The sequence below is a fragment of the Lycium barbarum genome, chromosome 11, assembly GCF_019175385.1.
Source record: "Lycium barbarum isolate Lr01 chromosome 11, ASM1917538v2, whole genome shotgun sequence".
In the NCBI taxonomy this organism is placed as follows: Eukaryota; Viridiplantae; Streptophyta; class Magnoliopsida; order Solanales; family Solanaceae; genus Lycium; species Lycium barbarum.
The window spans coordinates 26,980,394-26,994,662 of NC_083347.1; the positions used below are offsets into that span (position 1 = coordinate 26,980,394).

Below are 14,269 nucleotides of genomic sequence, written 5' to 3' on the forward strand. Positions count from 1 at the left end.
TCTTCACATTTGCTTAAGCCTTGGTCAAAACTACCCAGTACCTGTGTTGTGGTGTTCGTAGAAGGTGACATACAACTAGGCGAGGTGCACCCCTTATGAAGAAGATGTTAGTTTGCTTTATTACAAAAACTGGCCGATCAACCCCATGAGAGTACACCATACACCTCTTAAGTTACTCGTCCCTAGATAATATTTAAGTATTAACTTCATCGACAAAAAGACTACCAGCAACACATTAAGGGTTTGTTTGGTATGGCAAAAATGTGTTCTCCAATGATCATATATTCATTCATATGAAGACAAAATTACATACATAAGGTATCTTAAGCTTTTGGATGAGATGGATACCAACATGTTCCTCTATTGGTGTAAAATGGCATCATTCACTTGATGTCATTATATATCCAACTCTTTAACCCATATAACTTGATTCAATCAACACAGGGACAATGTTGTCTAATAAAGTAGGATTACCATATACTCCCTCCGGTTCATAATAAGTGTCCTTTTACATAATCAAGATGGTATTAATTGTTTTATTCCAAATTTACCTTATTTAGATAAGTGATTTTTTATGTAATTAAGAAACTATAATAAATAGGTATCATTTAATTAAGGGTAAATAAGTCAAAATACCTCCTCCTTTCTAGAAGTTAGTATTTTCTTAAGTGTGCCAATGACCAGAAGGACACTTATTGTGGACCGGAGGAAGTATCACTTAAGTTTATACCTAACCATACAGGCAGAAAATTACTCCCTCTGTCCAGTTTTACTGGTCCAGTATACTAAACATTGATGTCCACTTTTATTAGTCCAGTTTGGAAAACCAAGAGACATTTTAACATTTAATACCTATTTTACCGTTATTATTAATAATTGGGTTAGGAAACTTCAAGGAATTTTTAGTGGTTGCACAACTTTTTAAGTATGTTATATTGATTTCAATCATTTAAAATGATTTCTAATAATTACGGGTGATATAGTAAAATTGTCCTAAGGGATGTGTCAAGTCAAACATGGACAAGTAAAAATGGACAGATGGAGTATTTGCTAAGTTAAAACATTTCCAAGAAAAACATGCCATGTGAAAACATTTCGAATCGCACAAACACACCCTAAAAGCTTAAAAAAACAACTACTATTCTTATACTTATACACCCTATTTAGTACTATTTAGAAATTATGCAACGCATGTTATTTAATACAACAAACCAAACAGTCTGATAAAAAATAATGTCGGATTAACTAATCCCAACATTACTAATACACCCGTACTATTCTTATACACCCTACCAAACGACCCCTTAAGTTTATACTTAACCAAACAGTGGAAAATAATACAGAAAACTACTCCCTCCGGATCAAAAAGAGTGTCCACTTACCAAATCAAGAAACAATGAACCTTATTCCTCCAAAATTGCCCTTATTAAATGTTAAGTGATCAAATCCCAATACCTATTTAATTAGGGGTAGTTTAGTCAAATTACCTATTTTTGTCTGGGAGTTAGCATTAAGCGGCATGCAAATGGCTAGGTGGACTCTCTTTCTGAGACGGGGGGAGGGGGAGAATAATTGAGGTTTTAGACATGGGCACATGGATTAACGAATTCACTTACTCCTAAAAATTAAGAGGTTTATTAACTAAAACACCCTTAATTAAGAGGGGCTTTGAAACTATAACCAACATTAAATTTGTTCATTGAATTAAAAATGTGCCAAGGGTAAATTAGAAAAAGACGGACTAAAACCTCAATTATTTTTGACCAACTTTTAAAGGCTAAATCCTCAATTATTTTGGACCGGAGGGAGTATTTGCTAAGGTAAATCATTTCCAAGAAAAAAATAACACACCCTAAAAGCTTTAAAAAAAGACATTTTTCTGCCAAACCTGAATAGGGAAGAGCTTAGTAATTCCTTTTTTAGCCAAAGCAGAAACAATCTCTTGAGAAATACCAAGTTTTGATATCTCAAGTCCTTCATCATCTTCAGGTAAATCCGCAACAGCATATCCTACTTATTTATTATTAAAGTTCCTATTTTGTTCTTTACCTTAGTGTTATTAATATAAATAAAATAGTTTGTAATTAAAGGTGAAGGGTATTTTAGTAAACTTACATGTTATTATACAGTAACATACCGTCAAGCCAAACAATAAAAATGTTATTAAACCACAACAAACAATAAAGTGTATCCAAACATGGTATTCATTAATACAGTATGGTAACCATACTGTGCATTATGAAACCATGGGTAACAACCATCCAAACAGTGTTATACATAAAATTATTTGCTAAGCTAAAACATTCCACGTGAAAACATTTCGAATCACACAAACACACCCTAAAAGCTAAAAGAAGAAAACATTTTTTGCAGACCTGAATAGGAAAGAGCTTAGTAATTCCTTTTTTAGCCAAAGCAGAAACGATCTCTTGAGAAATACCAAGCTTCGATATCTCAAGTCCTTCATCATCTTCAGGTAAATCCGCTACTGCATATCCAGCTTGCAAATAACCACCAGAATGAAACCCTCTTACAGAAGAACAAACCCCAAATTTACCATCAACCCATTTCTCAGTTCTTGATTTAGTAGTACTAGTAGTGACAAAACTGTTATTTTGGGTAGTTGGAAGGGCATTTCCGGAAAAGAATAGATGGGTGAGGGCATTAAGAGCAACCCTTTTGGAAGCATGTAAAGAAGAAGACTTTTTCAAGAGTATAAGGCTGTTCATTTTTTGGTAATATGGAAGGAGGGTTTATCAAAAAAGGAGGGTTTAGCAAAGCAAAAAATGAAAGGCGGTTGGAGTTGGAGATATTTTTGTTGAGGTATAAGAGGAGGTTTTGGGGAGCAAGAAACGGGGTTTTGGTGTATGTCTTGTGAAGGGTTTAAGAGGAGGAAGATCCACATAAGCTGGGCTGGGTTTTGTTTGTCTTGGAAATGGGTAGGTTAGTTCTTGTAAAATCTGATCCAGATTGGGCTGGGCTTGCTTATGTTGTAGTCCCTTTTTTTTTTTTTTTTTTTTTTTTGGAATTTTTACTGGTTATAGCTTCTTTTAAGATATAATTATTAATAATAACTATCCTTTTATTTAATTATCACTAGTAGCTAATTCACTTTTCTAAATTACAATTGGTAGCTATATCAAAAAACATACACAAATACATATATCTTTCTCTATTCCCACTCATTACCTATTTCATATTTTTCATTCTCAAAACCCTAAAAAACTCTCTCTCTCCCCTTCTCTCATCTGCGCCGCCATAACCACCACCACGGCATGCGCCGCCGCTGCCCCTGGCCCCACCTGATAGGCTACGGAAACCCTCAGATCTTGAGGTTAAGGGATTTATGAACAAACATATCTTCGCCGCCATCATCATCAGATGATTCCAACCGTGGTAGACGTTATCGACCATACTAGAACGATCAAATAGTGTAGTTGATTGTACTTGTTTCTTGAATTGAACGCCAGACCAGTAACCCAGGACATATGTTTCCTACTTCCTCTTTATTTACAAAAAAAAAGAAAAAATGTTAGACCAATCTCAACAACTTAATGTGCATTGTAACTAAACAAGGATGTTTGAGATGCATTGGGCGTTCCATAATCTTTTGTCTGCTGGACTTTTAGTTCATAAATTGCTTCTCTAGTGTTAGGGTGAATGTTCATGAAATGTTTGAACAGTGTTCTCAAATACACGAAAATTTGAATGTATTTGGCTTTATATGTAGTTTGAATGTACATAACGTATTTGAAATTTTGTTGAAATCCATTCAAATAAGTGAATATATGAACAGTGCTCTCAAATACACGAAAATTTGAATGCATTTGGCTTCATAAGTAGTTTGAAAGTACACAATGTGTTTTATTGTTACTGATTAGATATGTATTTGAAGCCCTTCAAATACACGCGTCCAAATACATAAAATCATTGTTGCTGATTAGTCATGTTTTTGAAGGCCTTCAAATACACACGAAAAAATACAGAATTTTAGCAAAGTATAGCTACAAATGGTAATAGTTAAAAGGATAGCTACAAATGGTAGGAAGCTACAATAAGGTAGTCATTTGAGTTTTTTTTTTTTTTTTTTTGCGAGGATTGGCCTTCATTTGGGGTGGTCTTTAATTTTTTGGCCTTCAAATTGGTGGGCTTTAAGTTTTGTCCCTCGTCTAATACCTCGAGGTTGTGGGTTCGAATCCCAAATCAGTAAAAAAAAAAAATGCAACGGGCAAAATTCTGGCCATGCAAATTCTACCTTAAAGTAGAATTTTGCAAATCTGTCCATGAGGATAAAAGTTAAAGACAACCAATTTGAGGGACAAAAATTAAAGACCACCCCAGCGAAGGACAATCCTGCAAATTTCCCTTGTAGTCAAGCTTGGAAAAGTTTCATTTTCTTGCGCGAATTGTCCTTCTTTTGGGGTGGTCTTTAAATTTTGTCCCTCAAATTGCTGGTCTTTAAGTTTTGTTCTTCGCTTGAAAAGGTGGCCGAAAATACCCTGAGGTTCTGGGTTTCAACCCTCACTCCATCAAAAAAAAAAAAGAAAAAAAAAGCGCAAGACAAGGCTTTGCAGGAAGTTATGCCTTATGCGGCATACTTTGCCTCAAGGCATAACTAAAAGTCTGCCCTATACGACATAACTTTTCCTTAATGCATAGAATTTGCCTTATAAGACAAACTTTTAGTTATGCCTAAAGGAAAAGTTCTACCTGATGGGCAGACTTTTAGTTAAGGCATAACTAAAAGTCTGTCGGAGAGGGGCAGAACTTTGCCTTATAAGGCAAACTTTTAGTTATGCCTTAATGAAAAAGTTCCGCCTTATGGGGCAGACTTTTAGTTATGCCATAAGGCAAAGTCTGCCGCATAAGGCAGAACTTTTTGCAAAGCCTTGTCTTGCGATTTTTTATTTTATTTTTATGATTAAGTCGGGGTTCGAACCCAGAACCTTGAGGTATTTTAGGCGAAGAACAAAAATTAAAGACCAACAATTTGAGGGACAAAAACTAAAGACCACCCCCAACAAAGGGCACTCGTGCATATTGCCCGAAAAGTTTTAAAGAAGATTTTCACTACATCTAATAGTACTTGGCGCCCATTTGAGAAGCTTACGTAAATGTATCCTTTTCGGCAACTAGTTTACCAACATGACCGAAGTATACACTGCCTATATACTTTGGCTGCATATGTATGTATATAATATATATAGTGCATGTATATTTTAGAGCTGACAATTTTCAATCCATAGTTAGAAAACTAGTTATTTCATGAAAAAATATTAATGGATTTTATGCAATAGTTTTTAGTTTAATTTAATTTGAGACTAGAAGAAGAAGAATCATGAAAATTATTAATCTCACCTATAAAATCACGTCTATAAATATCATACTAATAATAATTTAGACAAATATAACACTGAAATAAAAAAATAAAAAAATTTCCTGGCTACATCCTCTTTTGTATGCGCAAAGTTCAAAAAAATTTAAAAAAACTCGATTTGATCGTCGTATATTAATAGTGTCACCGCTCATGCTTTCAAAATTCTACCAAATGCGTTTAGAAGAGATTTGGCGACACTCTTGAGAAGTTAACGACTAAATACTTACACAGTTGAGAAAGTTAAAACATTTAGTCCTATATATGATTCAAATTAATTTTCTAATCCTCGGATGGCCTATCGGTTTTGGTAAAATAATTTGAAGTAAATGTAATCATCTGCCATCAGCTTAAATGTACCCTCTTTTTCTTCTTGTTGGAATTAAAGAAAATAGGAACAGTTGAAATTCTCCTTTTGATTGTTAATATTTCATTGAGCAAACACTAATGAGCAATAATGTACTTGCTTCAATCTTGATCCTAATTATGCAAATTGGAAGAACGGTTGGAAAGCAAAGCGTGTAATGCATGAAACAGCTAGAAGGTTGATTAAGCAAAATGTATCAAAAACCTAATGCTTGCATTAAAATACATTAATTTATTTTAAGTGATAAATTGTGGTTTTCATATGAGGAACATATCTTATGTGTTCGTTGGTTTGGTATTTATTTCTCTCCTTGAGTGCATCTATCTGAAACAAAAATAAAGAAGATTAAAATAAAAAATAATACAACCTATAATCATAATGTGAAAAAACTGAAACGATCAACATTTCACATCAATATAACCCACATGCACATTGTAAAAAAGGTTGAGAACGAACAAATTTTCGATAAAAACAACAATCACTTAAGCATAAAGTAAAAAAAATAAGAAAATGATGATAATTACCTCTCAGTTAACAAAACTAAGAGGAGGAAAAAATAAAAATATATTTATGAAAATGTAAGACGACACACAGAGAGTGACATTGAGGAATTAAAATTATTGTTGCAAACAGATAAAAATTATTATTATTGTTCTTATAGTTTAGAGTTTGCTATTATAGGCTGCATCACTCAAGTTTCGCATCCAATTTCACCAAATAATATTTATAATCATCTATCTTCCACTTCCTTGCTCTCACTCCAAAATCCATAACTACCAAAAAAAATTAATTCAAAGTACCTTATTTCCTCCCCTGCATTTTCTTGACCCGCCATCTCTACTCCTGCAAAATGGATAGAAAAAAAAAGTATTGTTTTTACAGTTCTAATTTTAGAATTTTAGTTGCATAACTTACGTCCCAAAATTAATTTCAACAAACCTTACAAGATTGGAAAACAATATCTATAAAAATAAGTCAAATTGTGCATCCTAATATATCAATCTTCACTTCTGTCTTGCTTAGTAAAAAGCTGCAAATAATGAGCATAACAACTCTTATCACCAAATTGCATAGACAAAGGAAAATAACTAACAAAGAGAGAAGAATACTTATAACTTTTTATTATAAATCTATCTCCCTTCTTTGTTATATCCAAATTAGATATTATCAGAAGCTCAAAAGCAAAAAATATGTCTATATGGAGGAGAGAAAGCGGAAAGCACAAGAAAGCTGACGATGTATACGGAACAATAAATACATTGCAACAACCCCAATTCAAAAGCCGAAAAATTACGTAGCAATTTTAGCATTAAAAAAGTGAATATCCTTAAAGATACCCATATAATAAACGTATCAAAATACTCGCTTGCTAAAATATGTATTTGAGTACCTAACCTGGGATTAGTTCCTTCTCCATCAACATTTTCTTCCTTTTGTGCTTTTGATCTCTCCTCCGCTCTATAATACCTTCAATTTATTGAAATGAGAATACTATGTTGGTGTGATTTAATTAGGTGTCATGACTTGTCCATTAAATAATTAGGAGGTTATGATCATGAAAGACTTGGCAATTATGAAATTGCTAATACTAATTAAGAGTAGAAGTTACGAAGACGAAGAGTTATGAGTTATTGAGATGACTTTTTAAAATAAAATAATTAACAAATGATACAAAAAAAAAAAAAAAGATAAATAGAATCTTGGCCATAGAGAGGTGTCACGTCACCTTGTGTATGTCTAACTTTATATTATAGATAGATTAGCCAATTTAACTCACATTTTACTATGTGTGGTTACTCATATTTCAGTAGGGTAAATATAAGCTTCAAGTATCTTTTTAACTCATAGAAATATAGGTAAATATGAGTATCTACATATGAACTCACTAGACCTAATAACAACTCATTTTCCTCAAAATAGGAAAAAATGTTTTCCTTAAATATTTGAGGGAAAACATTTTCCCGATCGATTAAAAAAACACACCAACACACCCCCAATCCCAACCCACCCCACACCACCCACCCCCACCACCTACACCTACCCCCACCCAAGGTCCTCTGACCCTCCCACCCCACCCCCTACCCCTACTCCTGGTCCCTAGCACCCCCACCCACCTTTACGCCATCCCTTACTCTCCCTCCCCAACCCACACCTACCAATACCGTCCACCCCACTACCACCACCCTGCACCTCCCCCCCCCTCCCTAATTTTCTATTTCATATATTTTATTTTACTTTTGTAAAATTTTTATAAAAAATGAGAAATTTTCTTCTTACCTCTCACCTCGATCGTTAACCCACCACTACTTTGCCTGCCAGCCCCCACCCCACATTTTCTATTTCATGTATTTTATCTTACTTTTATAATTTTTATTTTTATTTTTATAAAAACTGAGAAATTTTTTCTTACCCCACAACCCCCCCCCCCCCAAAAAAAAAAAAACACCCACACACACACATTTTCTTTATATATTTTATTTTACTTTTGTAATTTTTTTATGAAAAATGAGAATTTTTTTTCTTACTTTCCACCCTGACCCTTACCCCACCACCACCCTGCTTCCCCCTCTACATTTTTTAATTCATATATTTTATATTACTTTTATAAAAAGTGTGAAACTTTTTCTTATCCCCCAACCCACAGGCCACACCTAACCCCCCCTCCCTTCCCCGAATTTCTATTTCATAATATTTAATTATAAATATATGAAAAAATTAATTCAATTTGACAAAAGAAAAAATTATAAACATTACACTTGAAATAGTTTTTTTTTTTTTTTGGGTATATAACTTGTTGTATTAACCAAAAAGTGAGAAATTACAACGCATAAAAGGAGCTATGCTATTGGACAATATGCCCCAATAGTCAGCTCAAGCTTAAGGACATGAACCTTGGCAGCACAACAGATACATCCAAAACTGATAACCCCCTAGTCTTATTCAACTCCTAGGTCATAACTATATTGGATAGAAATTAAAGCTTGACAACCAGTTTACTAGCTTCAGTTTGATATTTGCCCTTTGATGCACCTCCTGAACAATCACCTTAATGAGCAAGTTGGTATTTTGCCTCTTTTGCTGAAAAATCCTCTGATGCCTTTCCTTCCAAACACTGTAAACATCAGCTAATGTCATTCGATATACTTCAGCTTGGGGTGTTTCACCCCTGGCATCAGGGGCGGATGGAGCATTATAATTTGGGGTTCAATTGAACCCCAAACTTTCGATGCGGTGTATAAATTTATATGTAAAAATTTACTAAATTTACAATAAATAGTAGATATGATGAAATATCAATTGAATCAGAATTGATACAATTGTTGCAGCGAGACTCTCTCTCCTCTCAGCGCACGCTAAGGGTTGCTACACTAACGTGCACCATAGGCGAGTATGGGAAGAGGAAGACCTAAGAAGCAGAATCTGGATGAGGCTACGATATCTGGTGATCTTCAAGCTGGATTACCACAGATTGAATTACTCCATGGGAAAGGAATGCAAGGATCTGGGAAAAAGATACCTACTCCGACGGTGACTAGGTCGGTAGGGGCCGTAATTAAGAAACCAGTAGGTCGGTTTAACCAACCCGTAACCAGCAGCGGGAAAGCGAAAGCAATTGCTCCTGTGGATTTGCACCAAAGTGGCATGGGTTCTGCTAGGGTTCTTGCGCAATCACCAGGAACATCTAAGGTAAATACCCCTGCAACTGTACTTCCGTCTAAAGAAAATGAAACAAAGGATGGTGATGGTGATGCTAGTAGTGTAAGAACCTGGGCGAATGTTGTGACTGGTAATAAACTAGCTGGGCGTGGAATTCCATTGGAATTTATTATACCCACGATACAAGATGGGGTCACGATTATTGAATTGAACCAAGAGGAACTAGAGGGGGAAAATTCGAAGTCGGAAAATGCCCTAGTTCTGTATGTCATAGGGTATTCACCTACGATTGGGGCAGTTGATCGATTCCTTGCGTCTCAAAGAACTTATGCCCAAAAACCTCAGATATTCTACCACACAGATGATTACTTTGTGATTAGGTTTAGCAATAGTGAGGAACGAAATGATATCCTACTCTCGGGGCCTCATACAATTAATAATCGACCAGTAATTATGAAGCAATGGACTCCAGAATTCAACTTATATGACAAGGTATTGAAACTTGTTCCAATCTGGATAAAGTTACCTAATCTCCCGTTAAATTGCTGGAGTGAAAAGATCCTGAGTTGTATTGGAAGTGGATTGGGTACTCCATATATGCAGATGAGTGTATGCCATCCCTCGCTAGAATCTGTTATGCTCGTTTGTTGGTGGAAATGGTTATTACCAGGCCCCTTCCCAAACTTATCAAAGTGAAGGATCCAAAAGGGAAAATATTTGATCAAGTTGTCGCTTATGAGTTGGAACCAGTCTACTGCCCTGTTTGCCTGATGGTGGGACATAATTGTAGACCTACTGCAGCTGGGAAAGTGCAAGAGAAGAGGAAGGATAAACCACACAAGGAGAGGTACACTAAACATAGGCAGGCATGGATACAAGCCGAGCAAGGCGAAGCAAGCACCTCTGAGGATGCTCTTCCAATAATGGCAGTTGTAGTGCCTCCTATTGAGCATGCTCCGAAACAAAGGGATGTTGAGGATACTAGTTCTGACATTGATCCAAAACAGGCAGCTCAGTACCAAGCTACACAAGTCCTGGTACAAGATCCCCCCTACAAGGGAAACTGTGCAAGTCCTTCATAGAGGTGAAATGGGTCATATGCAGGGGGCCCTGCAGAACCAAAAAATGAATGCTGGATGGAAAAATGTGACTAGTAAATCTGCAGCAAAAGGGAGTAGAGTTGTTGCTAAGACTACTGAGGTCATTGGTACAAAGAATGGGTTCAATCCTTTAAATAGCAACCAACTGCTAGCACAAGGAAACAGGGCCAATATGCAGCAGGGAACAAGTGGAAATAGGAAAGGAACAGGAAATACCTTACCCCCTCAAACGTCCAAATGAGTGTTATAACATGGAATGTGAGGGGCATGAGTAAAGTGTATAAGCACAAGGAGTTTATGTTGGTTAATAAGATGGGATTGATTGTAGTCCTGGAGCATAGAGTACAGGCAGTTAAAGAAAGTAAAATCATCCAAAAGCTGGCTCCTGGATGGGCATGGTTGACTAATGGTAGTAGGTCTAATAAAAGCAGAATCTGGATATTATGGAACCAAACTATAATAGATTTCTCTCTACTAAGTATGTCTACACAAAGCATGCATGGTACTATCAGAATCCTGAATACATACACTCAGTTTCAGCTGACAGTTGTCTATGGCCTGCATACTATACAGGATAGAGGTGGAATGTGGGAAGACTTGAGGAGTATATGTCAATCTCAGCAGGGCCCTTGGCTAATTATGGGTGACTTCAATACAATTCTGACAGCAACAGATAAACAAAATGGGAGTCCTGTACAAGAGAGAGATGTTAGAGACGTTAAAGAGATGTTGTTTGACACTGGCTTAACTGAAATGCAAACCATTGGAACAGACTACACTTGGACCAATAACACTATCTATAGCAAGATAGATAGAGTACTGGTCAATGCAGCCTGGATGAATAGATGGCCAAATGTGTATGCCATGGCAATGGAACCATATTTCTCAGGCCACTCACCTCTAAGGGTGTGCGTGGAAGCTAACCAGGTGAAACATGGCAAACCTTTCAGGTTTTTCAACTGCTTAGCTGAGCACAAAGAATTCTTGCCACTGGTTCAAGCAGCTTGGCAGCACAATGACAAGGCCATCATGTATACAGTATGGCAGCTGCTGAAAGAGGTAAAACATAAATTGAAGGTACTCAACAAGAAAAAATATTGTAGTGTTGATAATACCTTAGAAGACATTAGGCAACAACTACATGATTTGCAAGAATCAATGGGACCTAATCTACCACAGAGTAGTATGATTAAGGCAGAAAAAAAGTTTAGGGGGAAACTGGAAAAATGGGGAACAATCAGAGAAAGTATATACAAGTAGAAGTCCAGAATACAATGGTTGAGATTAGGGGATACCAATTCTGCTTATTTCTTTGCAAACATGAAGAATAGGTGTAGCCAGAACTCAATCAAAACTCTCAAATCTTATCATGGAACATGGCTAACCGATGAGGAAGATATTGAACATGAGATTACTGATTTCTATAAAGGCTTACTAGGGTCTGGAGCAAGTTCTCTACCTGCAATTCATCCTCAAGTGATTAAGGATGGGTCTATTTTATCAAGGGTCCAACAATTATCACTCATCCAGCCTGTTACAAAGGAAGAGGTCAAGAAAGCCCTTGACTCCATAGATGACATGAAGGCTCCAGGGTGCGACGGGCTGAATTCCTGTTTCTTTAAGAATGCGTGGCCAGTCAAGCTTTTATACCCTATTTTAACCGAAGTCAAAATAGTTTACAACATCCTGGTAATTCCAGGGTTAATTAAAGTACAGGAGTCGCCACCTAATTATTTACGGTGAATTAGGGCACCTAAAGTTCATTAAAGTTATTTTCTAAAGTTGACTCTGTTTTAAAGTCTACGAAACCAAATGATTCTAGGTAAGGGTTCAATTAATCTAAAGGGAAGGTATTAGTCACCCTTTAAGATCCATTAAAAATGGTTAACCGACCGGACTTAAAATTAATTAGGCTAAGTGTAAATATAATATTATAGAAAAGAAAATAGTTTTGTAAGTATTGCTAAAGTTATAGATAGACATGTAAGAACGCTATTTAAAATAAGACCTGTCCATCAAAATTAATAAAACTTTAAAGATTTCATAGGAAGACTATTAGTTCAATGTAAACCATGCAAAGGTTGTTTTAACAAATACGTATTTCAAATGTTGAAAAAGAGCTAAGGTGAAAAGTTATCCACAAAACTAGTTTGCCTTTTATTTCTCAAAATAAGTTAACGTTAGTGTAAAATTTGTGACGTTTTGAATAAGAATTATATTATGTGAATGGTTTGAAGTCGGGCTTTGAGTTAATTTAAACTTGTTACGAAATATGTTATTTTGAGCATAAATGTAACTGAAAAGAATATACTGAAAGTATTTTAAAAGAAAAGAGTCATCGTAAAATAATTGATATTTCACAACTTAGTAAGTAAATAAAAACCGTATGTAACAATACTTATGCAATGTAGTAGTATAGGTGAAACAAAAGCTTAAGGTTGGACATATAGGCGTGTCTGAACATAGGAGTAAATAAATCAGTTTAAAACCTTTTCATAAGGCTGGGTGAATATTTTGGAAATCCAACTTCGATTACTAATGATTTGGGTATTTAACTAAATAAGATGTTCTAGATGATTAATTAGCATTTTTACTAATAACTACGTTCAACGGTACGTCAAACCAAAATGAACCCACATCTCATAATCAAAACCGCCAGAAGAAAATCAACAGAGTAAATGCTAAAGGAGAAAAGAAAAGTAGTAATAGGCGGTCTCTAGCGAGTTTCGCCTGTCCGATGTGATTCGAGAATTGCGGAACGAGATGACTCTGTGAACGGGTACAGTAATGGTGCCGAATCTCATTTTGAGACTTTTCGGTGAGCGAGTCCCGAATTGGGATTCCATTCACTCCGATGTGTACATGTGAAAAAAAAAGAGATAAAGATTAGCAGGCAACCCGACTAATAATAAATGAAATACGTACATACATAGATATATACATGGTATTACAACACACATCCAATTAATCAAAGGTTCCCAAAGTGATTTGAATACAGTGTTTGCTTCATTAAGTCAGACGCCTTAACAATAAACATCAAGCACCGAGACACATTATTTACATCCCAGTCAGTAAACATTTTCTTGGCTGAGCCAAACACATCTTCTTCTATAGCTAGATAAAGCACCTCATAAAGTCATGGGCAAAAGAACTTAGTATTACAATATACTCTGATAAAACAGGACAGAAGCAGGAATGTAGGAGTCATATAGTCAAGGAACGGTGCAGAGATAATTACAAGCCTAAACCTAGGGAATTATCAAAGGTGAAGCTTACACATAATCACAGAATTTGGACTCACAACCTCGCTATCACACTTGAGCAGAATAGACAACTTAGAGGATAACACACAACTCATGAAAACGACAACTAGACAAGAATGTCACGAATGGACAAAGCATATAGAAATCAGAATAACCAGAAGAAGTACACATAGACATAAGGAGGGCAATATACGAAGCATAGAATAAATGAGAAATGTTATTAAGAAGGTTTTAAAAACGGATTTGAAAAATCATATTAGCAGAAACTATGTTATCGACCATTAAACTGCCATTAGCTAAACACAAAATATATACGAATCCTATCAACCTACTAACTAAGACTGGATTAACTAACAACAGAACACGCACAATCGAACAGACTGAAACGAAAGACATGTGTGAACACATAAGCATTTATAAACTAAAATTAAAGCAAACCAGATTAAGACATAAACGTGTGGGACTGTTAACTACTAGACTGGAAAAACTAAACTAAGACGTGAACGTA

At 35.6% G+C, this 14,269-nt stretch overlaps 2 protein-coding genes across 3 annotated transcripts in view; one reads left to right on the forward strand and one right to left on the reverse strand.

The window, feature by feature from the left end:
• LOC132616684 (DEAD-box ATP-dependent RNA helicase 53, mitochondrial-like) overlaps window positions 1-2,882 on the reverse strand; it is an 8,427-nt gene extending 5,545 nt beyond the window's left edge. The window contains exon 1 of one of the 2 annotated variants that reach the window (XM_060331259.1): window positions 2,376-2,882. In XM_060331259.1, the coding sequence (XP_060187242.1) occupies window positions 2,376-2,729 (354 nt within the window). In that variant the 5' untranslated portion in view covers window positions 2,730-2,882. Of the gene's footprint in view, window positions 1-1,888; window positions 2,032-2,375 lie in introns of those variants that run through there. The other variant, XM_060331260.1, reaches the window with a different exon arrangement.
• A 7,928-nt stretch (window positions 2,883-10,810) lies between these two features.
• Window positions 10,811-11,758, forward strand: LOC132619616 (uncharacterized). Its single transcript, XM_060334465.1, has one exon. The coding sequence runs from the start codon at window positions 10,811-10,813 to the stop codon at window positions 11,756-11,758; it is 948 nt and encodes a 315-aa protein (XP_060190448.1).
• Window positions 11,759-14,269: the final 2,511 nt, after the last annotated feature.